Source organism: Carlito syrichta, unplaced genomic scaffold, assembly GCF_000164805.1.
Source record: "Carlito syrichta isolate Samal-C Ts95f unplaced genomic scaffold, Tarsius_syrichta-2.0.1 Scaffold309408, whole genome shotgun sequence".
Classification (NCBI taxonomy): domain Eukaryota; kingdom Metazoa; phylum Chordata; class Mammalia; order Primates; family Tarsiidae; genus Carlito; species Carlito syrichta.
The window spans coordinates 1,164,005-1,189,881 of record NW_007253504.1 but is presented as its reverse complement, the minus strand read 5'-3'; the positions used below and the strand labels follow the sequence as shown (position 1 = coordinate 1,189,881).

Here is a 25,877-nt window from a genome sequence, read left to right as displayed (position 1 = left end):
CTGCAGCCTCAACCTGCTGGGCTCCGGGGATCCTTCCGCCTCAGTCTTCCAAGTAGTTGGAACTACAGGCGTGCGCTACCATGCCCGGCCAATTTTTTTTATCTATTGTAGAGATGAGGTCTCGCCAAGTTGCCCAGGCGGGTCTTGAACCCGCGGGCTCAGGCATTCCACTCACCTCAGCCTCCCAAAGCCGCGGGATTACAGGCTGAGACACCGAGCCCGGCTTCTTTCTTTTTTTCCTAGGCAGAGTCTTGCTCTGTCACCCAGGCTAGAGTGTAATGACACAATCATAGCTACCGAAGCCTCAAATTGCTGGACTCAGGCAATCCTTCCACCTCAACCTACCAAGTAGCTGCAACTACAGGAATGTGTCATCATACCCAGCTAATTTTTTTGATCTATCGCAGAGATGAGGTCTTGCCAAATTGCCCAGGCTGATCTAGTGCTGAGATTATAGGCATGAGCCACTGCGCCTGGCCTACAATTTCCTTTTTCTAAAGTCTTTTTTTTCTTTTTTCTTTTTCTTTTTTTTGAGTTGGAGTCTCACTCTGTCGCCCAGACTGGAGTGTAGTGGCATGCTCCTGGCCACCGCAGCCTCAACCTGCTGAGCTCCGGGGATCCTTCTGCCTCAGCCTTCCAAGTAGCTGGAACTACAGGTGCACACTACCACGCCTGGCTAATTTGTGATTTATTGTAGAGATGAGGTCTCGCCAAATTGCCTGGGTGGGTCTCGAACCCACGGGCTCAGGCAATACACTCACCTTGGCCTCCCACAGCACTGGGATTACAGGCTGAGCCACCAAGCCTGGCAAGTCTTTTTTTCTTTATGAAAATATATTCTGGGGATTTTCTAGTCATAGAAAAAGTCAGAAAATGGGCCATTCTGAAAGTTGAGGTTTCTCTCCCATCTGTGCGTTTCATCCACAATAAGCTGCACGTCCAGCGCATGTTCAATCTACATCCCAGTTCTCTCCCCCTCTTCCTGCTTCTGATAACATTTCCAGAAATGAGTCACAGAAACAGAAGGGTTAGGCACAGGAGCCACCAACCTAAGTCCTTGCCTCTACCCCTGGTGGAAAGCCAGGTGGGAGAGATCACAAAGATTAGACAGAATTAAGCTTTGGGATTAGCTGAGGAGGCCAATTATCCATCTTCCCTGATTTTACTAATAACCAAGAGTTGTCTTAAAGCAATACAGACAAGTTTTATTTCTTGAAGAAAATGAATAACAACTGTTTTTCACAAAAACAGTTCTCTCTCATCACTTTGGCAATCAAGCCAGACCATATTTATCAATCGAATATTAGAGACAGCCCAAATGACAGCCCATATTTATCAATCAAATATTAGAGACAGCCCAACAAATGAGTTAATCCCATTTGTTTTTAGTCATGAAACAAATGAGCTGCATAAAAGCCATTAGTAACTTAAAGAAAAAATTTAATCAGAATGATGAGAGTGTTATGCCACTGGCCTTGTAGCTTGCTTCCACTATAAGTCATTAATAACTAAAATCATAAAATCCCTAAGTTCTCTGTCACTAGACCTCGCCACCCATCCAAGATAACACACAATGAGTGAGACGTGTGTGGGATGAATGAGGACACAGAAGTCACTATGGAAACGGGATGCCAACACACATGGGGCCCTTGGACCATTGGCCAAGTTCAGATCAACCTGGGATATTCCTACACTGAAGACCAGGAGCAGCAAATGTCAGTCGAAGCTCAGCTGCCTCCATAGAAGGACTAAAAACTGATTGAGGGGAGGAGGTAGAATATTCCCAGGAGAGTGGGGAAAAAAAACCAAACTGTTCAAGACACCACTGTACAGAAAAGCAAGCAGCTTGCTGGGATTATAAGTATGTGGAGAAACACTGCCATGGAGTTAAACTCGATTAAATTCACCATTACAAGGCCCACCCCGCAGTTTGGAATGACTCCAAGACAAGGATGGTTTGATCCTATCCTAGGCAATAGTGGAAATAACTCAATAAAGATTATGGTTAACAATAAGGTAACTAGTGACACATTTGCTCAAAAAAATATCTTGGGAGTAAGAAGAAACCACTTAAGAGTAACTTTGCTCTGGTACCTGGAACTTTGTGGCCAACACATAATGAAGAAGAAATGACACATATGAAATGAAAGATGAGTATTTCACATCAAGTCTCAGGAAAGAGAAAGGCTACAAGGTGGTGGTGATTTGATAGATTCTAGTGTTTTGCTGAGCACACTATTGATTTTAGTAAAAACCTATCCACAAGCCATTTCCTGGGGTCTGCTCCCAAAGGGCTATGATCTGCAGTTGGGAGCAAGGTTGGGCTTTCTCTGGGGGACACCGGTCTGCGGCTAACCCTGACTGTCAGTCCCCAGGAGGGTGTGTGGATGGACACTCACCCAGTTCTTCCTCTTCTTTTTCTTGGAGTCACTCTCTATGTTGCTGCCCACGCTGGAGTGGCTGGTGGCACTGTTGATGCTGGAGACACTGTCTGAGGAATGCTGTCGGCGGATTCGGAGGTCTGCAGACTGGGTGGAGCCATTTCCTGGAGACCAAATCAGGACCTGAGTCCCATCATGGCAGGGAAAGGCCCTTCAAGCAAAATCCACATGCCCACAAACTGCTAGGTGTTTTAGATAGGCATCACCTCTGATGCCCACTGCTGGTTTTAAGATCCTTGAGTAGATGGGTGCTATGCTCTCTTTGATCAATTAAGTGAGGCCTATCCTTCCCCACTTTATAAACAGAAGTCAAGGAAGACTTAGGGAGACTTTCCCCAACACCAGCTTCCTTACGCTTTCGATAGGCCTGGGAATGTGCTTCTGAGCTGTGGCAGTGGTCACTTTCACTGTCAGTCCCTCCTCCCTTGTCCTCCAGGTTCCTGCCACAGTGGCCTTTCTTTTTTTTTTTTTTTGAGTTGGAGTCTCACTCTGTTGCCCAGGTTGGAATGCAGTGGCACACTCACGGCCACCCCAGCATCAACCTGCTGGACTCAGGCAATCCTTCCACCTCAACTTTCCAAGTAGCCAGAACTACCGGCGTGTGGCTACCATGCCCGGCTGATTCAGTGTCCTTTTTCGCAGCCATATGGAAGTGCCATGCCCACCCTCATCTCAGGGCCTGTCCACATGTTATTTCCCTGCCAGCATGCTCTCCCCTCAACTCTGTCCAGCCAGCTCCGGCTAATCCTTCCCATCTAAACCCTATCATCGCTTTTTCAGAAGGCCCAACAGCCAAAAGAACAGTGATACTGCAAACGGCAGCAACAGCGACAAAATTTGTTGACAATCTTCCTCCTGAGGACAGAACTACACCTGAAGACTGGCCTTTGAGAGCACCGGTTTTACAGTCCAGTCCCACTTTGGTTTCTCACTAATCCCTGACCTTAGAATGCGACTCCCGTCTCTGAACCCTGGTGTCATCAGTACAGCGAAGAAAGGACCAGTATCACATACACAAGGTTGTTGGAGAAGGAAAAGAAAATATCCCTTAAATCACTAAAACACTTAGCATGGTGCTTAGAACACAGCAAGTGTTCCATAAATGCTGGCTGTCCATATTACCTCTGTTATTATTATTGTTAATATTGTGACTGGAGGCAGTCACTCACCCGCACACCTACATTTTTTCTTTTACCCTCACTAGTACATACAAGGGCAAAGCAATTCACTCAGAAATGTTTTCCTGGACAAATAGGGGAGGAGCCCAGTTCAGTTTATCCCAGAGATCAGCATGTAAACACCAAATTTTAGTGCAGTTAAGGGCTGTAAGACACTCTGATGCTCTGCCAATAGAAAGATATCTTCTTCCAATTTTGACCTATATCAGTGAAGAGATGAGCTATAACAGTTGTTTTCATAAGCATGAGTGACCCAATTAAAGATCCTTCCAGGACCTGCCCACCTGACAGAGATGGATTCCTCAGCTACCTGCCCTGATAGGGAGCTTGTATCACACTTGTCAGGGAAAGCTCTGAAGGGAGCAGGCCTTCTGTCTAAAGGCCGTTCTTCTGCCTTACCTTTGCAGTTGAGCTCCGGTGTGTTAATTACTCCATTAATGGCAGCCTGGGCAGCTGCGTTCTGTTTCTTCAGGAGCTCAATGGTCTTCCTTAACTCATTCAGTTCTGAATCCTGGGGAACACAGAGAATCACTAGTCATCCTAAGTCATTCCAGACAGATTTCAACCAAAGTACACTTAACTTCAACACAGGAGGGCAGGGAGTGAAACAGCACAACAAAACCTCTGTCTCACACAATCAGGATCAGTTTCCAGCGGGCATACACAAACACAGGACAAAATCAGGAATATGACTACAAGGTCTGTCACCAATGGCATCACCGTCACTCCATCAAAGCCACATGTTCACTCAACAGACCTACCAACTCTTTACAATTAAATGTTAACACATCAAAATGTACATTCAAATCTATACAATGATCTGAAAGGAAAGAGAATAGTATTTTTAGGTTTATTGTTAACTCCGAGCAGGCAGGAAAAAAAGCATCCTTTCTGAGTTACCTTCTGCTCAGCTGTCATGGTCAAACTCTGGAGCCTGATCGTCATGTTTCCGAGACTCTGTTCAAAGGCTGCCACAAGGTGTGCCTGGGGGGGAAGACACGGCTTAGGTTATGTTACCTGGCAAGGTAAGAGTGCCTCAAAGGTGCTGGCTCTGAAAGATGGAAATCCTATGGGGACCCTTGCTCTAGCCTCCGCCTATTTCTTCCCACCTCCTCTTGAATCCAACTCCCCACCACTTCTTGGGCTCCAATAACTCCAGTCTTTTATTTGCTCAACCACCTTAAACCCCTTCACAACTTAGGGTCATCATACACCCTTTCCCCTCTGCCTGGAATGCTTTTCCCCTCAACCCTTGCTCCTTTCTTTCCTAATTTTTACATGTCCATCTCAAGAGCTCTCATGACACCCCAGACTGGGTTGGCTCTCTCATGTTCACCCTTGCAGAAGCACTGTACTTCTGACACATGTCTTGTGATAGCCTAGTTAAAAATGCACGTGGTCTTGGGACTGTTGATTTGTGTCTATCTTCCCTACTACAGAGCAGGATGATCTTTGTTCACCAAGTGCCAAGTGCACAGGAGAGGCTCACATTAAACATGTCAGTAGAATGAACGAACAAAGCGGTTGGCATATTTTTCTTGTTATAATCCTGGCTATTAAAAGGCCACTGAAAGGCCCATCTGCTACCTCCTTGGAGAAACCTTCCCCAGTTCTCCCAGGGAGTATGACCTTCCCCCAGGCTCCCATGTATTTTTATCCAGTCCTTAGGACATGACATCAGATGCACCATTATTTTATGTATCACTAAGGCATTTTTTAATGTTGCCAATTATAATTAAAATATGCATCCAATTTTCAGAGATGTTAAAATGTGAGAGAAAAAAAGAGTATCTCTTAGAACTGAGAAATGTGGTGTTTCCCTGCCTGCCCGCTTCTCTGCAATTCTCTTCAAGGGCAAGAGGTAACTTTGGGTCCTACCACAAAGCCTTTGCCAGGGACACAGAATGGAAGTTGAAATGTTGGTTGGTTGAATGAGGATCCTAGTAACATCATTAAAACCAAGAATTAAGAATGAACGCTTTTTTTTTTCTTTTCTTTTTTTTTTGTAGAGATATGGTCTCCCTATGTTGGCCAGGCTGGTCTCAAACTCCTGGCCTCAAGCAATCCTCTTGCCTCGGCCTCCCAAAATGTTGGGATTACAGGATTAAGCTACATGCCTGGCCTTTGAGAGTAGATGCTTTTAAAAACAGTCATGCTAGGGCATTCCCAGCAAACAATTTAAGAATCCATTAGCTGGCCAGGAGCTTCTCACCTCCAAACACTACCTGTATAAATGGAAGAGTGGTGTGTGCTATAGTAAGAAGCACCTGGGCAGCAGACTAGGTGGACCACCAGACTGTGCACCTGATGACGGTTGTACTGTGTCTATCTTGCTCCCCCATATCTTCATGGTTGGTACAAAGAAGTCACTTGATAAATGAGCAATGAGAGACTGAAAAGGAACATACTTCGATGAGGGGGCAGCATGGCACAGGGGAGGGATGCAGGAGTAGAGATCTTTAGCTCTCCTTCCAGTTTCCTGTGATTACCCAGAGTGCTGAGCAAGTCCTCTAACCCTACTGGCCTCAGTTTCATCTATGAAATGGGAGCAATATCTGTTTCCCTCCTGGAGTCATTTTGAGCACTAAATGAAACAAGCCAGGCAAAGATGGCCTATGAGCTGTTGAGGAATTGTAAAACATGGGAACGAGTGAACACTTGTGGGGAAAGAAAGAAGTCTGGAATGAGCAAGTGGCAAAAGGAACTATGGGAGGAGTCCTGTTACCTGAGAACAGGTGCAGGGAGGGGGAGTAGACACCCAGGTCTATGACAGGGAATAGAGGACGGGCCAGGAGAGGGCACCTGGGAGGAGTCTTGGGAAAAGTAAGGTCATGCTATAAAATTCTAGAAGAAAAGATGGCTTGGTGCTCACGGTAAAACTTATAAGCTGGGTAACACCAGGCAGCAGGCAGGAAGAAGACTTTTTCTGGGAATGAGCAGGGGCAGTGGCATTTTAATCCAAGGAGAGATCTGAAGAGTGAACAGGCCTGTTATTAGACTCTGTCCAACAGGGATGGTCAAGGGGAACATCTTTAGATTCATTGCTGGCAGGGAGCAGGATTGCCTGTAGTACGCTGAGTGGAATTGCTATTTTCTTTCTGACTGCACTCCCTCTCTCTGTTACCAATGAAGAAAACACCTCTGCATTTTAAAAGAAAGAGATGGGCTGCCGTTTGCCCAAGAGAGAGTGGTAAAACTAAAGCCAATTAATTCAAGACAATCACATGGTCAACGAAGGAAATGGGCAGGACATGGATGCCTACAAAAACATTTGCTGGTCTCATATGGTAAAGGAATGATAAAGTTAAAGTTAAATGCCTGGATTTCCATGATTTCAGTTCTACATTTGATTATCACCAATGATTCCAGTTCTATTTCCCATCCAATTAAAAACAAAAGTCTGACCCCACAAAGACCGCTACTGAGAAAGTGTTTTTGCAAGCTCAAAAAGAAACCACATTTGCTCTGAAGAACCAGAGGATCCCATTTTTCTGGCAAGCAAAAGGGCTGCCTTTGTGTCATGCATGCCACTAAGAAAATATGAGCTGGGAGGCCGTCCTCAGCCTGGTTCAGAGCCACACAACAGTCTTCTCATCGTGCGCCATTCTCACGTTCCCAGGGAAAACAAACATGAGGGTATAAAAACACCCAGAGAAGGTGGCCTTGAGTAGTTTGTCCTAGAAAAACAAACACAGCTTGGTCTGTGAGAAAGATGGCAGACAATAAAACACGTTCGCCCTGCCGGTGGTATGTGGTAAGACTAAATATTTACTTTAAAACAATACTGGATTCAATGGCTTTTATGAGGAACAAAACATACTTCTGGAATAATAGAAGGGATCTCACTCTGACTCTTCTTGAACAGAGAGCAGAGTTTCAAATGGCCCAACATAAGGCTCCTTGCACCAGCACAAGGTCATGGGCAGAATTCACCCAAGTTCACTGATAAGGAAACTGATGAATATTTGTTGATCAGAAAAGGGCAGTAGCCAGCAGCTGCAACGCTCTACCATGTGAGTAGCTCCAAATTCCTGCTGTCAAGCTCCTAGTTTGGATTATACCCAGAAGACCCTGGCTCTTTGGGTCTAGAGTTTGTTCAGAATTCAAATGCACACATCCGGTTATTCAGGTGCAGAATCTACCTGTAGAATACTGCGTTTTTAAAAATAGAATCTAAGTCTCAGAATTCAGTCCTCACATCACCTTCTGAGGTTCTTTTGATAGCATTCTTGGTGGTAGAAAAGAAAGGATTACAAAACACACAGTGGCCTTGTATGCCAGGGTTTTGGAAAAATGAAAAAAAAACCCCAAAGATCTCCAGAAATGAAAGAGGAGACTGCATAATAATGAAGGCAGCTGCCAATGACTGAGGTTGTAACTCAGGTTCAGCAGGTGCTTCATGCGCAGACCTCAAGGGGAAAATGGTTTCCTTGGGTGGACTGAGGTCAAGCTGGGAATACCAGGGAAAAAATTCTGGTAAGTGATTCATTTGGAGTATTGACTTAGTTTCCTGGGCATAGGAAGATAACCTTCTGAAGTTGCTTTCCATTTTAATAACATGGTAGCCTTGCAGGTTTCTTTCTGACAGGCTCAAACACATTTGCCTGTGGGCTTAGGCTGGGCTCTGACCTCCTGGCCAGGAAGCCTTGCTTCAGAGGCATCTCAGTGCCCTCCCATACCTCAGACTCTGCCTTCTGCACATTTGCAGCAGGCAATGATCTTAGAGACCAGGCTGATAGGGAAGGGGACCTCTACCTCTACTCTGACTCCTCTAATCCTGTATCCACGACATAGTCGGGGGGGCTTTCTAAAGACTCACTGAGAGGGCTCTACTAACCTCACTGCTCTCAACCTCAATGCTAAGACACTGTGCAATCTGACCCTTGCCTTTCTTCGACGCCTGCTTCCTCCCTACTTCCATCTCTTCCCACCCTCCCCATCCAAGCCACAGGTTATGCCAAGTTAGAGAGCTTGAAATGCACCAGGATCTTTCTCCTTAGCCTCTGCACAAATGATCCTCTCTGGTTAGAGTGCTGTCCTCCCCATGCAATCCCTTACACAGCATCAATGAGATGTTACCTCTTCCAGGAACCTCTTCTCACCCCTACCAAGACTGAGTTAGGCGTATTCCCTGTATATTCCCACACCCTCCTTTTCCCTTTACCTCTCTGCTAATGGTTATCATGTTATAGCAAAATTGTTTTGTCTCTTGGCTGTCCCAGAGATTGAATGTTAAGATGTCAGTCACTATACTTGCTCTGCTGTTGAACCCACAGTGCCTGGGGCACAGCTGGCATTCAAACAGCTGTTGAATTGAATGTCAGTTAGCATGTCTCCTGAACACGCAATCGTGAGTATTATAATGACATAGTAGCTGGCTGTTTATTGTGGAGCCATGCATTTTTCCCTCCTTTCTTTCCTTTTTTGCTTCTGCTTCTTGTCTTCCCCTTTAAGATAAAAATTTTCAGAAAGGGGAAGGGAAGATAAATTAACATTTTAATGAACACTTAATATATTGCAAGTGCTGATCCCGGGACAACTCTGAGAGGTAGATATTATTACCCGTGTTACACAGATGAGCAAATTCAGGCCCAGAGGTTCAAGAACTTGCCCAAAGTCACAGAGCCAGGAAGTGTCAGAGCTGACATTCACACCCATGATGCTGAAGCTTGTGTCTTTATGATGACAGTGAGTCGCTTCTGTATGTTCAGACTAGAGGCCTTGAGGCATGGCTCAGAAGGCAGGGATGGCTGCTTCCCAGCCCGAGGGCTATTGCCCTGGATGTGCACTTACATTTGCTGTCAGCTGGGTGGTCAACGCTGAGACCTTCTCTTGGGAGGCATCCAGTTCCCGCCGCAGTTTGCGAATCTAAAGAGGTGGAGGGACAGGATTACTTGCTTTGGGAGGCCATTTCCAGGTTGACCTGGGTAAAATCTCTGATATGGTGAAAGAGCAAACTGTTCCTTACCTCTGACTGGCATTTTTCTTCTGGCTGAAAAGGAAACAGATGGGAAATTAGACCATTTGAAGAACAAAGAATGGTGTAGTCCAGCCCACAAAGAATACCATATTCAGATACTTGTGGTGATCTGGAAGATTTATCAGTTTCCTTTTTGGTGTATTTCCCTGGAGACACTGGTTCAATTAAACTGACTCATCAGCAAGGCCAAATACAAACAGCATATTATTTCTTAAAACTAGGAAGGATTAGAACAACATTCCATATTTTGGTTATAAGGTACCACCCCGCCCCCCATGTGAAGATGATGAATAGGTAAGGTGTTCAGGAAAAGGTATGGGTGAGAAGGGCAAGAGCTGGGTTTAGCAAATAAAAACACAGAAAGCCCAGTTAAATTGGAATCGTTTTTTCTTTCTTTTTTTTTTTTTTTTAGTCTAAGTATGTCCCATGCAATACTTGGGACATACGCTAAATATTTGTTGTTCATATGAATTTCAAATTCAATGGAGTGTTCTATATTTTACCTGGCAACCTTATCTAGAGAATAAGGAGGACTGTGCCTAGGTTACTTCTGCCCTATTTTTTCTCACCTCCCTGAGGTACTATAGCAGGAACAGCAGCAGGGCGGAAAGGCCTCAAAGTGAGGGGGGCTGGGAGCCCCCACACAGGTTGTAAGGATAAATGTGGATTCATCTTCCTGCTATCCCAGCTCAAGTCCCCCAATCACTTGTGACCCTGAGGAGCAAGGGTGATCCCTGTTGCCTCTTACTGGCCCAGCCTTCCATGCCGGCTCTGTGTCTGTGGTGACACGGTCCCTACCAGCTGGAAACTATATGACTACCTCTCTTCTCCCACTGGAGGGACCCACATGGGTTGGGGGAACCTGTTGGGGAGGAATTTTTCTTTCCCTCTCCTCTGGTTCCCAGGGGTCCCATAAAGAAGAGCCCACCCCCATCCCTGGGAATGTGGAAGGGTTTCTGCCCTTTTCCCTATCACTCCAATTTCCCCAGTGATGGAGAAGTGAGAGGAACCAGGTAGGTGAGAGGACATCAGTAAGAACCCTGTCTTGTCCTTGGATCCCTGCTGAGGATAAACCCATTACTTAAAAAAACCAACTTCTGATTCTTAGTACAGGAGTGTCTACTTTATCAGGTCAGAATCCAAGGCATTGGAAGATTCACACCACAGACCCCTTACCCACCTGTCGAAGCAGGTGGGCAGTTGCTTCCTGTCTGATCTCCCTTCACCTTGTGCTCCCCACTGCCCTCCCTCCTAATCCTGCTCAAGAGCCCCCTGCCCTCCAGGCTGGCTCCTAATTTTTAAATAGAGGGGGCCAAATCATGTAACCCTTGCAGAAACACCATTAAGTAGTTTTGTTTCTATACCTTCTGAGGTTCAGAGAGGTTACAGGTCTTGCCTAAGGTCACACAGCTGAACAATCTCTTTCCCTAGAAACACTCAGGAGAAGGTTGGAAGATGTCCTCAGGGCTCACTCTTCCCTCCTAGATAATATTCACCCATCCCTCTTTGTCATCTATCCATCCATACATCCATCCTCACCACCTACCAAATATGTATTGATGTTCTACTGTGTGCCAGGCACTGTTTTTAGAACCTAGGATACAAGCTGTGAATACAGCCAAGCCTCTGACATTCTGGTTATAACAGCTAGTCTTTATTGAATGCTTACCACACGCCAGAGACTGCTCCAAGTACTTCACGTTCATTATTCACCGAATCTTTATAACACCCTTTGAGTAGGTACTAACACTGTTGCTTTTTGTTTTGCATATGAGGAAACTGAGGCACGGGTTCAGTAATTTGCCCATGGTCACAGTTGGTAGAGCCGGGATTGGATTCGAGGCAGTCTGGCTCCAAAGCCTGTGATCTTAATCAGCACGATCTCCTGTTCTTTTTTTAGAGCTACCTTCTCATGGAGACATTCCAGAAATAAGGGCCCTGACTTCTGAGTCTGATCCAAAGGAGAAAAGTTAATGTTGTTATTTAACATTTGAGAGGCCAGTGGAGACCTGTCAGCAGGCTGAACTAGCCATATGGTCCCATCAACAGACAGATCTTCACAGCCCTTCCCTGTGTCTCTGCCACTATCACTGTGCCCACGTGTCTCTGGGGTTGGGCCCCTATTATCGACAGTAGCCTAGAGAAATCATGTGCTTTGCATCTTGCCCCAGCTGCTGCTGTTCTTCTGCACATCTGGGAACACTGTGTGAAGCTGCGGGCCGCTGTCCATTCAGCAGCGCCCCTGGGATCTCAGCTGCTCCCTACCAACCACGAAAGCCAGCCCTGAAGCCAGGGGTGGCCTCTTAGATTTTCCCTCCTCCGAGGGCTGGCCATGACAATTATTTAGCATCATGTAATCTTTTCTTTCATTTGTAATTAGAATTGCTGGCAAATTTCAGCTAGAATGAGCATTCTTGAATATCCAAAAATTACAGAGATTTCAAGTAAGAACTTGCCATCCCATCCCATAAGAGCCTTTCAAACTCTCAGCTGTTAAGCAGACTCCTTGGTTTGGGTCTGGGCAACTTAAGAGATTCCAAGGATCTCGTTTTAGACAACAAACAAGGACTTGTTCACCTTAACATTTACAAAGGTGCCTAGAGCACCTTTCATCATCACCAAGAAGCTAATAATAGATAAGGGACCACCCTCAGTGTGAGGTGAGCTTTCTTACTAGATAATGGCTTAGATAGCTCCTCCCCAAGGTTACTCTATATAAAGCCTTTAAAAGAAAATTAGGACTTGGTGATACCATTTCAGACTATATGACTAGCTGAGGAAAGAGGAATTTCGGAGTTGGAGGAGTGAAGTGGGTAGGGGCAGTAAGCGCGAGTTTCTAGATCCTATAAAACAGACCATGTCAGCGATCACCAGTGATATCTAGTTGCTCACTATAGGCCTAAAAAGAGCCATCAGACCCTGGTCTGTTTAGTTTGATTCTGGGATGGTCTTATTTTCAAGGGGTTACATACAGTTCCTTCTGCTTATAGACCAGAACCCTGGCATGATGAAAACCTAAGTATTAAGACGTTGTTTCCATGCTTAAGATCTGAAGAATTTCCAATTCACAATTAACAAAGGGTTTTTTTTTTCCTGTAGGAATTTCCAAACTAGTGATTTTAGGATAGTATATAGCTATAAAAAGTTAGTGTTAAACAAATTCAGTAGTATTTAAAATACAAATGCATTTGATGACATCTGGCTTTTGTTCAGTAAAGCTCTCATTGATGACAGTTAGCATTTAGGATTGCTTACTCTGAGCTGTGCATACCACAGTCCTCGCTTTACCTTCATTTTCTTACTTCTTTCAAACCTATTTTTTTTAAACACCTACTAGGTGCTAGGCACTGTTCTAGGCACTAGGAATAAACACAGAAAGTCCTTGTCCTCAAGGAGTTTATATTGTACTAAAATGTAACCTTCATAACATCTAATTCTCACTACTACTCCATAAGGAAGGAACTGCTCCTTATTTCTACTTCACAGATAAAGAAACTGAGGCAGACGAAGGATTAATAAACTGCTCAAGACTTTTCCAAGTCTACCAGCAGATGGCCAAGGCTTCCCGCATATTCTAACTAGTTACCACCCAAAGCACAGCACCCCTTTAAGAAAGCAGCCAGTTCCTGACTTTTTGATTGGAACGATATAATGAATGACTGTTTGTGAATCTCAAATCTTGTTCCCTAATTAACTGATCTGCTTACAATGAGAATGCTTTCTCTGGGAGAAATGTTTATATTTTATTCTTGACACATCTGATACAGGAACGCCAGCTCTCATGATCACAGCCACACAGCATTGATTTATACTCACTGTAGAATAAATCGACGATGTGCTGGAAACCAAGGAGAGCGAGGATCCATGAACTATTAAAAGCAGAAAAAAAAAGGTAAATTGCACAGCTGGCTGTTATGGAACCAAAAAGGGGAGAAGGAGAGGAAATGAGCATCATAGGAACCAGGCTTGGAGTGACAATCTCACGTTAACCCAGCCTTTCCTGGTTTGGTGACAGGTCTGTGACAAAGAACAATTTGTTAAGGAAGTCACTTTTCCATTACCCCATTTTCCCCCCTTACAACCTTCAAACTACTTTTTTTCTTCCCTATCAAAATAATATAGGATACCCTGAACAAAAATTTGCAAGTACAGAGAAATGTTAAGAAGATATTCACTGTCATAACCTGCAGTGACTCACAATTCTATCACCCTGAGGCAACCTGTTACTGTTCCAGCATATCTTATTCCACTCTTTTTTCTTCTGTAGTCCTTTAGGGTTCAGATTGTGCTAAATACCTATTTTTTACCTCGCTAGTAATCTGTCACTTGCATATGCAAAAAAGATAAGCTGATTATTTTGAACCTAACAGGCTGCTGGCCACAATAAGTTCATGCTAGATGGCCATGAAGCAGAAAACATACCCACCAAAATATAGATTCTTTATTAGATTTCCATTATGTACACCAAGTGACAAGTAAGTGTTGTTCTTCTTTCTGTTTCAGACTGCTACTTTTTGACTAGAAAATTACACCCTTGGGTACCTTTACAGCATTCTTGTGGAGACATTTTATTATTTCTTCTAATTTTAAATCACGGTCTTTTCTTGGACTGAGTATTCTAGCTGCCTTCACTTTTTGGGAACTAGCGTCTTTACTTTCTTGGTAGCCTCTTGCCAACTTGTTTGAAAGACACAAATAGTCCAATGTCAAGACTTCACAGGCCTTTTAACTGGGCACAGTTTTCCTGACCCCAGGTGGAATGCCTCTTCTCCCACGCTGTGCTATAACCTGCAGGCGGAAAGTGGGAGGCTTGGGAGGAACTTTCCACGTGTCTGAAACAGCATTCGCCTACCACCCAAGAAGCAAACTTACCTTGGACGAGCCGCTGGCAGAAACCACCTGCCAAGATGATCCAAGGAGCAGCTCGGGTTCTCTTCAGTGTCTTTCCAATAAACCTTGCCTGAACTCTCCTTCTTCCTTGAAGTGTTCCCATCACACAGTGAACTTGCACCTCTCTCCCAAGCATGCCCCAGGAGTCATTTCCCACCTTAGCCTTTGCCCATGCAGTTCTCTGTTTACAATACAGCTCGATGTGGCCGATCCAAATCAGATCTGCTCGGATGACGTCTTCCCCAGGGAGCCTATCCTCCTTTGCCTGACTGCCACCAAGCGGGCTTCCTCCTTCCTCTGAACCCACATCACCCACAACTTGGCAGCCCAGCCCTCTTCCCTCTTTGTAGGCACTGAGGGCCCTCAAGTTGCCCCGTCACTTACATGCCTTTCCTTAGCCATGCCCTGCATTCTAGATCTTTTCTTCCATTCTTCCTCCATCCATGACTAATCTGACCCATGCTCCATAAAACAATCAGCTTAAGGTGTTAATGGCCAATAATGACTTTTGGGGTTAATATGCTCACACATGACCAGAGGTTTCTAATGCCCCAACCTCGTGACCTCATGTTTCAGAAGAGGTTAGTTACCTCACCTCTATGACACAGACCACAGTGGAGGGATACACTGGAGGCCAAGATGGGGTGAAGGGTCTGGATAACACGCAACCACCCTTCAATCACACATGCATGACTGTCCTGCCAGAGGCCGGTGGCAGGGGCCTGCCCAGGGCTGCTGCATAGCCTCTGACTGGCTGGAAAATGGAAGTGTTTTCTATTTCTTCATCCCAAACACACAAACTTACACAGTTTCAGCAACAGCTCAGTGCAAGCGTGGGGCCACAGGCAGAGAAGAGCACATCTGGCAGGCTCGAAGTAGAGGTAATAATTCTCCTCTGTAATTAACTCCCCTCACTTGCCAAGTAGCAAAGGCAAGGCTGTGTTCCAAAGAAACAGATTCCTTGATTTCCAGAGTTGACCCAAAACTGAAAACGGCCTGCCTGAACCATTGCAGCTGGCCTCCTTCAAGTGAATTGGGCCAAGTTAGAGCTGGGTTATACAGCGTGGATACTTTCAGACAACATGCTTATGAAAGTTACAGAGCCAAGACAGCTCAAGTGCACCATGTAATTTTCATCCCTGTATCCGTGCCTCCAAAACTTTTCAGTTACAAGGACACCACAGAGAATATTTAGATTATCTCTGCCACTGAGGAATCTGAAACTCAGAGAGGTTAAATGGCTTGCCTAAGGTTCCACAGCAATTCAAGAACAGGATCTACTGACCATAAGTGTGGAGACCGCTCCACCTTTGAGTGATCTGGTTTATTTTATATTTTATTTTTAAAGTCTTTTGGTGTCTTTTGAATGACTCTCTATTCCCCTCATGCAATCTATACCAGGCATGAGCCAGGATTGATGTTTGAGAAGATGCTTTAGGTTGAAATGAAACTACAAGGTAGTGTGAAAACTGGGCATATTTTAGCCAATAAAGCAATCAAGTGCCTCTGACCCTCATCATCATAGAGAACCTGCAGGTAACAATCCTGCACCAGGCAGGCATTTTCTTTTTTCCTTCCTTCCTTCCTTCCTTCCTTCCTTTCCTTTCCCTTTTTTTTTTTGAGTCAAGGTCTCACTCTGTTACCCAGGCTAAATTGCAGTGGCATGATCACAGCTCACTACAGCCTCAATCTCCTGGGCTCAGGCGGTTCTCTTGCCTCAGCCTCTCAAGTAGCTGGAACTATAAGCAAGTGCCACCATACCTGCTAATTTTTTTATTTTGTGGAGATGAGGTCTTGCTATATTGACCAGGCTGGTCTCAAACTTCTGGGCTCAAGTGATCCTCCTGCGTCTGCCTCCCAGAATGCTGGGATTACAGGCATAAGTCACCACACCTGGCCTTAGGCAGGTATTTTTTCACCCTCAATTAGCAAGAGTAAATGAAGGTCCAGAGTGGTTAAGTATCATGGCCAAGTATACACAGCTAGCCAGGAGCAGAGCGAGAAATGCATCACACTCTAGGTCCCCGTCCCATGGAAAGGCCAGGGAGAAGGAGACGACGTCCTGAAGGCTAACGGCCTGCCCTGCCTCTCCACCAGCAAAGGAAACTTTGCCAAACAGAGATACATTGACGAAGGGTCAGAACTTGCCCAGGACAGGTTAAAAAAAAAACACCCCAAAACCAAAACAAAAACCAGCTGAGCCAAACATGAAAGCAGAATTGGGTAGAAAGATAGTAGCTGGGAATCAGGTGGCTTAGATATCGTTCTGGCTACAGAGTCTTCAAGTCACTTCTGTCTCAGTTTTGCTATTTAAAAAAAAGGGGGGATAATAATGGCCCTTGAGGAGAAGGATATAATATGACAACTCTAACAATAGTTACCATTGAGTGAGTACTTAGAATATACTCCTTCCAAAGTTATTTGCTAAATGCTTTCCAGGATTTATCTAACCTAGTCTCACTTCAGTCTTCCAAAGCAGGCACAATTTTTTCCACATTTTAGTGAGCAGGAAACAGGCTGGGCAGGGGCAAGTCCCTTCCCCAAGTCACAAGGTTAACAGAATATTAACCTCAACTGTAAGTCGGGGGCTTAAAACACAGTGAGCTGTAGTACCAGTTTTCCTTGCTAAACTGCTGGAGATCACAGGAACTGTGTTTTTGGTTGCAGGAGCTCTTAGTGATGGCTGGTAAAGTCATGGGGATTTTTTTTCCCCCAGACAATTACTTTAAAAATGCCTCACGCATTCCCCCAAATATAGGCTATTAAAGTTGACTTTAAGATTGCATAACGCATCTAATGGAAATTAATTTACCTGAAATAACTCTGAAAGGCTGCATTTGGGCCTTGCCTGCACCTAATCTGCATATTTATTATTCCTACTTCCTTCAAAACGGAACATGCTTATTGCACAAAAACTCACACTAATGCTTGGGCTAATTCTTCGTAAATTTCTATTCTGTTTTATAGCATGCAATACACCGAATTGATTCTTATAAGGAGATTCTACTTAGCTTTAACATGAGATGTGAATTCTTTCCTGTGACCCTGGGAGTTTGTACGTTCAAAAGAAAAAAAAGTCTTTACACAAAGGAATTGAAAATCCTAATACACAAGCCCTATTTTGTTTTTGTAACGCAATAGTCTTAGAAGAGATAAAATCAATCTGACGCCAAATTTCCCAAAGATGAAAATGTTATATGTTCCCAGCATATTGTTAGCAGTTCCCCAAAGTTTGATTTCTACCTGTGTGCTTCAGTTCCAGGTCCCCATGAATCACTGGTTTACAAAAGTCTAGACACTCCTTGTGGGCAAGTTCTTTTTATCAATGTCATTTTGACATCCCAGATATTCCACAGTTGTGTTGCCTGCCTGCTTGATTCCAGATGGAATAAATAAAAACTATCTGATGATGATACTGTCACAACTCAGGACCTTCATGAGGTGAAGTGTGCTTGTTTGGACAGGTTTTCGTACTGAACGTGGCTTACCCAGGTATGCACATGACAGAGAAGAGGACTACAGTGCAGGACAAACGCCACACACAAGTCCTCATCAGGAGGCCAGGAGATGCTCCGGGGTCATGCCTAGCCAGCATGGGATGAGCCATCTCCTCTCTCACCTCAGGATCACATATATCCTCCCCAGTCCTGCTCTGAACGGCCAGAGCATTACTTTCCAGCTCTTAAATCTTGCAAAACCCCCTCAGTAACTCACGCTCCTCCTCTCCTTAATCCTCTGTCCCCGCAGGTTCCCATATATGGATTTACAGACTTGAGTCTGCTCCCTGGATGTCACTGGATGCAAATGATACATAAATCAGGGGAGAGAGTATTAAGTCTCCAAGAAGATTAACCATGGAGCAACTGCTCAGTAGTCAAATTCCTTAAAACCTTTGTGCAAAAGAACACTCGGCAAGAGCAGAAGCCTGTATCTTGAATTTCTCTCCCTTTTGATTTGGGATTTCCTAAATAATCACAGGTTGGTTCACTGATTCCTGTCGGGAGGATGCTGGCTATATTTCCCCACTCTCGGAGGGGCTGGGAAGCACCTCTGAGTGGCCTCCATGTTCTAGTTTGTCAATGGAAAGCAAGCCTCAACCAGAGGTATGGTCCTTGGTCTCAGCTCCATTTGCTACAAGATTCCCCATCCCCTGGCAGAGAACTTGGTGCCTCCAGGAAGCCAGTGCTAAAACTGTGTTTCTACAGCTCTGTTATTATAGCTTTATAGCTGTGTTATTATAGGCTATGACATGTAATAGCATTATTGAGTTAACATTTATATGCATTATCTCATTTAAATCTCATAATACCATGAGCCGAAAACTATTACTACTCCTATTTTATCAGTGAAAACACAGAAGCACAGAGAGGCAAAGCAGTTTGCCCAAGACCATATATACCCAAGAAGAGGTGGAGCTGGAATTCACACTCTGCCAGCTTAACTCCACATTTTTAATCACTGGTCAATGAGCACTGCCTCCAATGTCCTATCAGCCCCAACTTTGTGGGGGTGGGGGAGATGTCCCCCACAGAATGTTGGCTGCTTACTCCCCTAACTCACACCACAGGTGAAGGAACACCTGGGAAGAAAAATGAAATGAGTTATGATTATGGCTGACAAGGTCACCCACAGAACTTTCTCCCATGATTCTGACTAGAGTGAACAAAACATAAAAATCCAACCCAAGGCCGGGCGTGGTGGCTCAAGCCTGTAATCCCAGCACTTTGGGAGGCTGAGGTGAGAGAATTGCCTGAGCCCATAGGTTCAAGAATATCCTGGGCAACTTGGCGAGACCTCATCTCTACAATAAATCCAAAAAATGAGCCGGGCGTGGTAGCACATGCCTGTAGTTCCAGCTACTTGGAAGGCTGAGGAGGAAGGATTGCAGGAGCCCAGCAGGTCAATGCTGGGGTGGACGTGAGCATGCCACTGCACTCCAGCCTAGGCGATGGAGTAAGACTCCAATTAAAAAAAAAATCCAACTCAAGATATCCAGTCAGTAACCAAAGAAAAGTAAGGGAATAAGTGAATACAATAAACAACAAACTGGTGCCTGAGAAAAGAGATAGAACATTCTGGAACAGAGCACAGAGGCACAGCAGCCCAGAGCCACACGGGTGTGTCAGCACAGGGAGACGAACTCCTTAGGAGCTCTCTCTGCCAAGATGGGGAGCCAGTGGCAGAACCTCCAGATGGTGGTGCATGCCAAGAAGCTATGGCCCAAGTCCAGGCACGAGAAGCCTAGAGCGGAATTCGGGAAGCTCTACGGTTCACCAGTGCTTTTTCAGCAGCCTCTTCCTGAAAGGTTAATTAAGGGTCAGATCTTACTCTTCAAAGTTCTCCATCCCTGATCCCCTGGAGGGAGGCGCGCTGGCGGCACCGACAGGTAGGCTCTCAGGTCAACGAAGTGAACTTAGCATGGAGGACCATTCACCACACGGAGCCACCACCTGGAAGAGGCCGAGTCTCCCTCCTTACCTTCCTCAAACCCATCCCGGAAGGAGCCTGATCGACTCATGGCTCTGCTCTTCTCGTCCAGGGACATGGAACTATTCCGGAAGCGGCTGTCAGTGTAGGGGTCGTACTGCCCGTCAGCATTGGAGAGGCTGTGGGTCCTCAGCATGGTCGGGTTGGACAGGCTCATCTGGGTGACAGTGGTGGGACTTGCTGGAATGAAAGAGACGGAATCAAAAGGTTGGGAGCTCATGTCTCTGTTCAAACCCTGCATGGGGACAAGAGGCAACTGCCTCTCGTCAGTCATATGTGTTCCTGCCAACTCCTCTCCCCTGTCTGTTTTCTGAAAGGTAGTCACATCAGCATTTGAGCTACGCACTGAGAGCTAAAAATAAGAGTGGAAAGGCGGGTCAGCTCCAAAGCAAGGCTCTGGGCCCCGGCTTTCCAAGTTGGCACGTTCAGACAGGCCAGTGTCACCTTCCAGGCATGAGCTAATTACTCCCCAGGCTCATCTGGAACGATTTTCTCTAAAGCCAAAAGCCCAAAATAGTCCAATGAGGCTTTTGATCAGATGGGAAGCATTTGTGCATGACAGGAATCTCTTGCCTCAAAGAGTTACGGCTGGGAAAGAACAACACGAACACAGGTCTCCTAGCCTTGGACCGGGAACGTTTAATAATGCTGTATAGAGAGCTTCCACGCAAAGGGGGCACATTTGTCTTAGCTCAAACTAGCTTCCTGATGAAAATTCTGCCCGTTTTAGTAACATACACTGTCTTCAGAAGGACAAAGAACTTGACCTCATTTGATTACAAACCACACAAATGCTTAAAGACTCTAAACTTATTATTCACAATATTCAGAAAATGCTGCATTTCCAAAGAACAAGATGAAACGGGCAAAGGTCTCCCCCGACCCCAGTCCTCCAAGGCTCAGCTCCCATCCTGCCTCCTTCACGAAACCTCCGCCAATGATTCCAGCCAGCACTGATCTTTCCTTTCGATTGTGTATAATGCTTGCCATCCGACGATATTCGGTTTTTACGTGGTTTCACATAAAGCTTTGGAGTGTTCTCTTCTACCTGATTTTGAGGGTCTGCACGGGTGTGTTTGTCTCTCTAGAAAAGAAGTCACTGGCACGTCAGCAGGGACTGTGTCACGAATTCTTTTCCTTCTCCCACTGTGCCAGCCAAAGCATTCTGTCAGCAGTAGGCATTTCTAAGAACACTAAATTTTTATTTACAGTTTAAAAAAGCTGAGAGTGAGCCAACACAGGATATGCCATAAAACCTACTTCTTCAGAGGTCTTAGACACTGAAAACATTCTTCTAAGGAATGGGATGACGTAAAGAAAATTATTGATTACCGTCTCAAGGAACTTGGCTATTTTCTCTCTGTCTTTGGCAACCAATTTCCTGTAATCAAACTACATTACTGAGGGCTGATCAGATACTGAGAGGGGTGTTACACACGTCTATTATGAAACATGAGATAACCTCTGCCCTACAGAGCTGATCAGCATGGACGACTAAGGGCAAGTGGCTACTCACCAAGCTGTGAAAAGTTGAATCTTGTTCCAGAGGGGGAAGTCACGCTGGAGCCAGAGGAAAAGGGGGAATTGGCAGCAGTGTCCTGCAGGCCTCCTGCAGAGTGGGACCGTAACCATTCTTTTGCGTCTTCTTGCGTGCGAAGCTGGGAGGTGGGAGTATACCTGAACAGACAGAAATCAAACTGAAATGCACTATGCACAACACAGATGAAAACGAACTCCATGGAGCTGATGGTAAATATAGATGATTTTTTAAAAAAAAATCAGATAACTACACACCCCCAAACGTATGAAGTTTCTTTAAACTTTTTTTCTACTTGGCAGCATTTGGGGAAAATGCCAATTCCTCTCAATTTGGAGGGAACTCATAAAGGGAAGAAGATGGGTGAATGCTCAAAAGAGCTGTCATGGGCGTATCTGTACGTGTTGATTCATGACAGTGTCATGTGGAAGCCCCTGCCTTGACAGGACTGAAACAACAAAATAAGCTGCTGTTAGAGCTCTGAGAATGTTTTAATGAGATAACTCACAGCATCTGCATTCTCCAGCACAAATCAGTGGCCATAAATCACAGCACGTGAGAGGGTGGTCATTAAGGGAAGGACAGAGGACATGGATGCTCATGGTAGTTGCTGCAACAGAGCATCCACACACCTTCACAAAAGGGACCCCAAACTATCAGGTTTTAAAGCAGAGGGTTTTCAGAAGTTATGTGGTCTGTCCCCTCCTTTATTCTCAACCATACCTGGTGATGATTTATTGAACATCTACAGTGTGTGCTGGGTGCCTCATGGACATGACCTGTCCAAAGCCTCAGACCTACTCAGCAATGCAGATGCTCTGATTCCCATGTTATACTCAGGGAATGTAAGGACCCTGCTTTGCATCACATAGCTGAGAGTTCAGTCCATGTATGTCTGATTCCAAAACCCATGCTCCTTTCATTATGCCAACAGGCGAGTGGCCAGGGTATCGCTGGACTTATGTACCATGGGGTACACAAATAGAGGGCTTCTCTGGGCTTAACAGAAGCTGTATCAGGATGTGCCTGTGTACGGAGGAAGGGAGTTAGGGAATGCAAAGATGTTTCTTCCCTCATGTTGTTACGATAGTCGACAGACAGGCAACTTTCTAGGACACATCAATGGCCTGAAAGTAGCCTGTCATATATCCCTACCCTGGAATTTTTTGAAAACCAATTTTAAAAAGTCAGAGCTATGTAATTTTGATAGGAAAGCTCTACTTCAGTTATATATACATCATGTCAAAGATGTTACTATGTAAGTAACTTAAGCTAACCTAAGGTTAGCTTATTCTTAGGGCACCCATGGGACATTCAAGTAAAACTTCTATTAAGAGTGGCCATCATTTAAGGCCATGGCATGGTGGCTGGACAAGCAGTCCTCACAGGCAGAGTGGAAACTGGTAAATACAAAAAGCCTTGCCAAAGCTCCCTCTACGTCCCCACCACTGGACTCCCTCCCAAGGGACATCTGTTGGGAGACTTTAATACTCTCCCTCTTAGATTGTTAGAATTGGCTTTCCTCGGAGCTCCTATTGAAAGGACACATTGATACCTACCTCATGTTACAGTTCAAAAATGCTCTCACTCTTAAGAGCTGCAGGTTATTAACTATAGACATACACGACAGCAACGAAACATCTCATTCCAAGTTCCATTTTATGCAGAAGCACTTAATGCTTAGTGCAAGGTGAATCGATGCTACAGAGAGCAAGGTATTTAGAAAGCAGGAGAAATGACAGCCACGCTCATACGACAGTGAGGTCATGGGGGAGGTGTCAGCAAATTGCAGTTCCTCTGGGTGGCAAAGTGATGCAGATGGTGTGAGCGATGGTGACTTATAGCATCTTGTTTTACCAGGACTGGCACCAAAAATGAGCCCAAGCCACCACTCACTAGGGCTGAGAGGACATCCCTTCCTGTAGTCTTTATATTCACCAAAAAATGGTCACACCCATGTCTTGTTGGGCATTGAACTTCTGAGTAGAATATTTAAACAAGTACAAATTATACCGTTAGTAGTTTTTATGACCCCCCAAAATATTTTCAGATTTGGAGGAAATACTCTTCTCCTCCTGTGCGCCTGTCCTAGTGAACAGATCAGCATGCTATAAGTCATGTGCTTTCACTTGGAAGACAGCCTTGTGAACAGGATGGTCATGGTGAAGTGCTCAGAGGTTAAACCCACTGGCCCCAGAAGCAGCAGCAACTACTCTGTGGCCTTGCCCAGGGATGTGTTTCATGAGATGGTTTTACCACATAAGCCCAAAAAAGCACAGTTCCTGCTCAAGCAAAGAAGCCAACAAATGGGGAGATGAGAAAGAGAGGTGTGAGGGGAGCCATCATCCAAAGGGTCTTGCCGCGGTGGTCAAAGCGGGGACCCCAGCCCAGACCCCCACCAGCCATGAGAGACCACACAGCCAAGCTCCAAAGCCACGACAGATGGCATGGATGCAAGAAGGAAACACAGATACCTGAGTCCTTTCTTAGGCAAAGTGTTCCTATCAAGGTGCGGGTCACTGTGGGAAAGTTAAAACAAAAAATAAGAACTTCAGAGAAGCGCAGGAAAGGCAGGGAATGCGGAGAAGGGAGCAAGGGAAGGGGCTTAAAGGACCCTGGAGAAGGGACTTGCATCACCAGGGCGTGCTCCCTTATCCAGCCACGCATGCAACACATCCATAGAAAACCAAAGAAGCCGACATTGCGGCCTGAGCCGACACCAGTGCATACCTCACCCTGAGTCCCAGGAGGTCTGAGTGGCTCAACCCCAATTGCTCTTCCTTTTCCACAAGTTCAAAGCAAAGCTCAGGGCTCAAAGCGAGTCTGTTCCTTCTGCTGCCCAGTGGCCCTCTCTGCACCCCACCACTGCTTCCGGAAAGAGGGGATGCCAGCTTCTGCACCCCTACCTCTGGCCCACCCCCAAAGGCCCACAGGCAATGACTTCAAGTGGGAGAAGGGACTGGCTGGAGGTGTCAAGAGGCCAGCAGTCTGCATATTTGGAATTCATCTGTAAGAAGTGAATTCCAGGTCCCTCTCGATTTCTGCGGCCCTCGTCGGGTGTAGCTAGGAGCCGAGGCCTGGGCCCAAGTCAGGGCATGTTACAACCTGCTGGCTGATCAAGTGAAGGTACTTGGATTTCCAAAGAACAAGGGTTTAAAGGCTTGGCTTATGAAAGTAACAAAAGCAAGGTTTTTGCTGTTGATGGGATGAAGAGGTTTTCTTTTTTTTTTCCCCTAGCACGAAACAACATCTGCTTGTTATGTTTGGCCAAGTGATCACTCCCCCACAAATTTAAAGTCAGTGTCCATCTCCGCAGCCCACCCACAGCTGGGGGCAAACACAAGCATCTTCGTTTGTCAAGTCTTAACACATTTTTTTTTTCACGATCAGTACAGGAAATGGGCACACAGAGCACAACAGTCTGCAAGACACAGGAGCCAAACTGAAGCAGAGAACTTCGAAAGGGAGGAGAGCAGGTTGCGTGAGGGAAGGGAGAGGGGGAGGCAAAGGTCAGGGCCAAGTCGCACGGTAGGTGGTAGATGGTTCTGGGCTTGGAGGAGGGAGAGGAAGGGGAGGAAGCTGGAAGGCGAGAACATGCCACAGGAGATGCCGAGTGAGGGCGTCCACTGCCCCCGCCAAGTGGCGGGTTTGAGGGCACCTTCCCAAAGCAGGAGCAACGGGATTGGCCCAATCCTCCACCTCTCCAGGCTTAGCAGACAGCAGAACTGCCCCTCACTGGCATGTCTGCACGTCACAGAGTACACTAGCGCCACAAACACAAGCGGAAGCCTCAGACCAACAGCCTCACACAAGACATCTGGCTTGACAACGGGAGGGCAGAGGAACCTAGGGGCCCGGTAGGTCCCTGGCCCACGGTGTCATTACCTGTCCTGTTTCCTGGGCAGAGTACTTCTGCAGAACTTAGGGCTAGCAGCAGGGGAAGAGAGAGGGCTAGAAATCCAGACAGGTAGAAAACAAGAGAAGCAACATTAGCTTGGAAGAAAGGAGAAGTGTTGTCATACACAATGATTAGAACGTGCTTCTGGTTCCCCACATGGACCCCAGTTTGCATCCCCATGTGTAGAAACTGGATACATGTCACTACTGCAGTGAAGCCCAGGGGTCTGAGGACACTCAGCTTCTTGAGTTCCTATCATGATGGCCAGTAGGAGGGTATTTGCCACGTGGCCACAAGATCTACCCAGCTTCCTAAAGCACTCTCCCATGCACTCCATGGCTGCACCCACCACCTGCCCTGTGTGGACCATCACAAGGGGAGGGAAACGAAGCCGTCAATGAACACCAGAAGAAAATGGGAGGATTTCAGAGGCTGAAAGCCATCTCCAGTGGTAGCATAAACCTGT

General features: G+C 45.8%; 1 protein-coding gene across 1 annotated transcript in view; it reads right to left on the bottom strand.

Moving 5' to 3' along the window:
• The window catches only part of LOC103269648 (neuron navigator 2), a 411,491-nt gene that overhangs the window by 27,544 nt on the left and 358,070 nt on the right, over positions 1-25,877 (bottom strand). Inside the window, exons 16-25 of the mRNA XM_008067217.1 lie at positions 25,399-25,464; positions 23,988-24,032; positions 21,493-21,653; positions 19,968-20,156; positions 13,416-13,468; positions 9,588-9,611; positions 9,413-9,487; positions 4,520-4,603; positions 4,019-4,130; positions 2,400-2,545 (exon numbers count right to left, since the gene is read on the bottom strand). Of these exons, the coding sequence (XP_008065408.1) occupies positions 2,400-2,545; positions 4,019-4,130; positions 4,520-4,603; positions 9,413-9,487; positions 9,588-9,611; positions 13,416-13,468; positions 19,968-20,156; positions 21,493-21,653; positions 23,988-24,032; positions 25,399-25,464 (955 nt within the window). The remainder of the gene's footprint in view (positions 1-2,399; positions 2,546-4,018; positions 4,131-4,519; positions 4,604-9,412; positions 9,488-9,587; positions 9,612-13,415; positions 13,469-19,967; positions 20,157-21,492; positions 21,654-23,987; positions 24,033-25,398; positions 25,465-25,877) is intronic.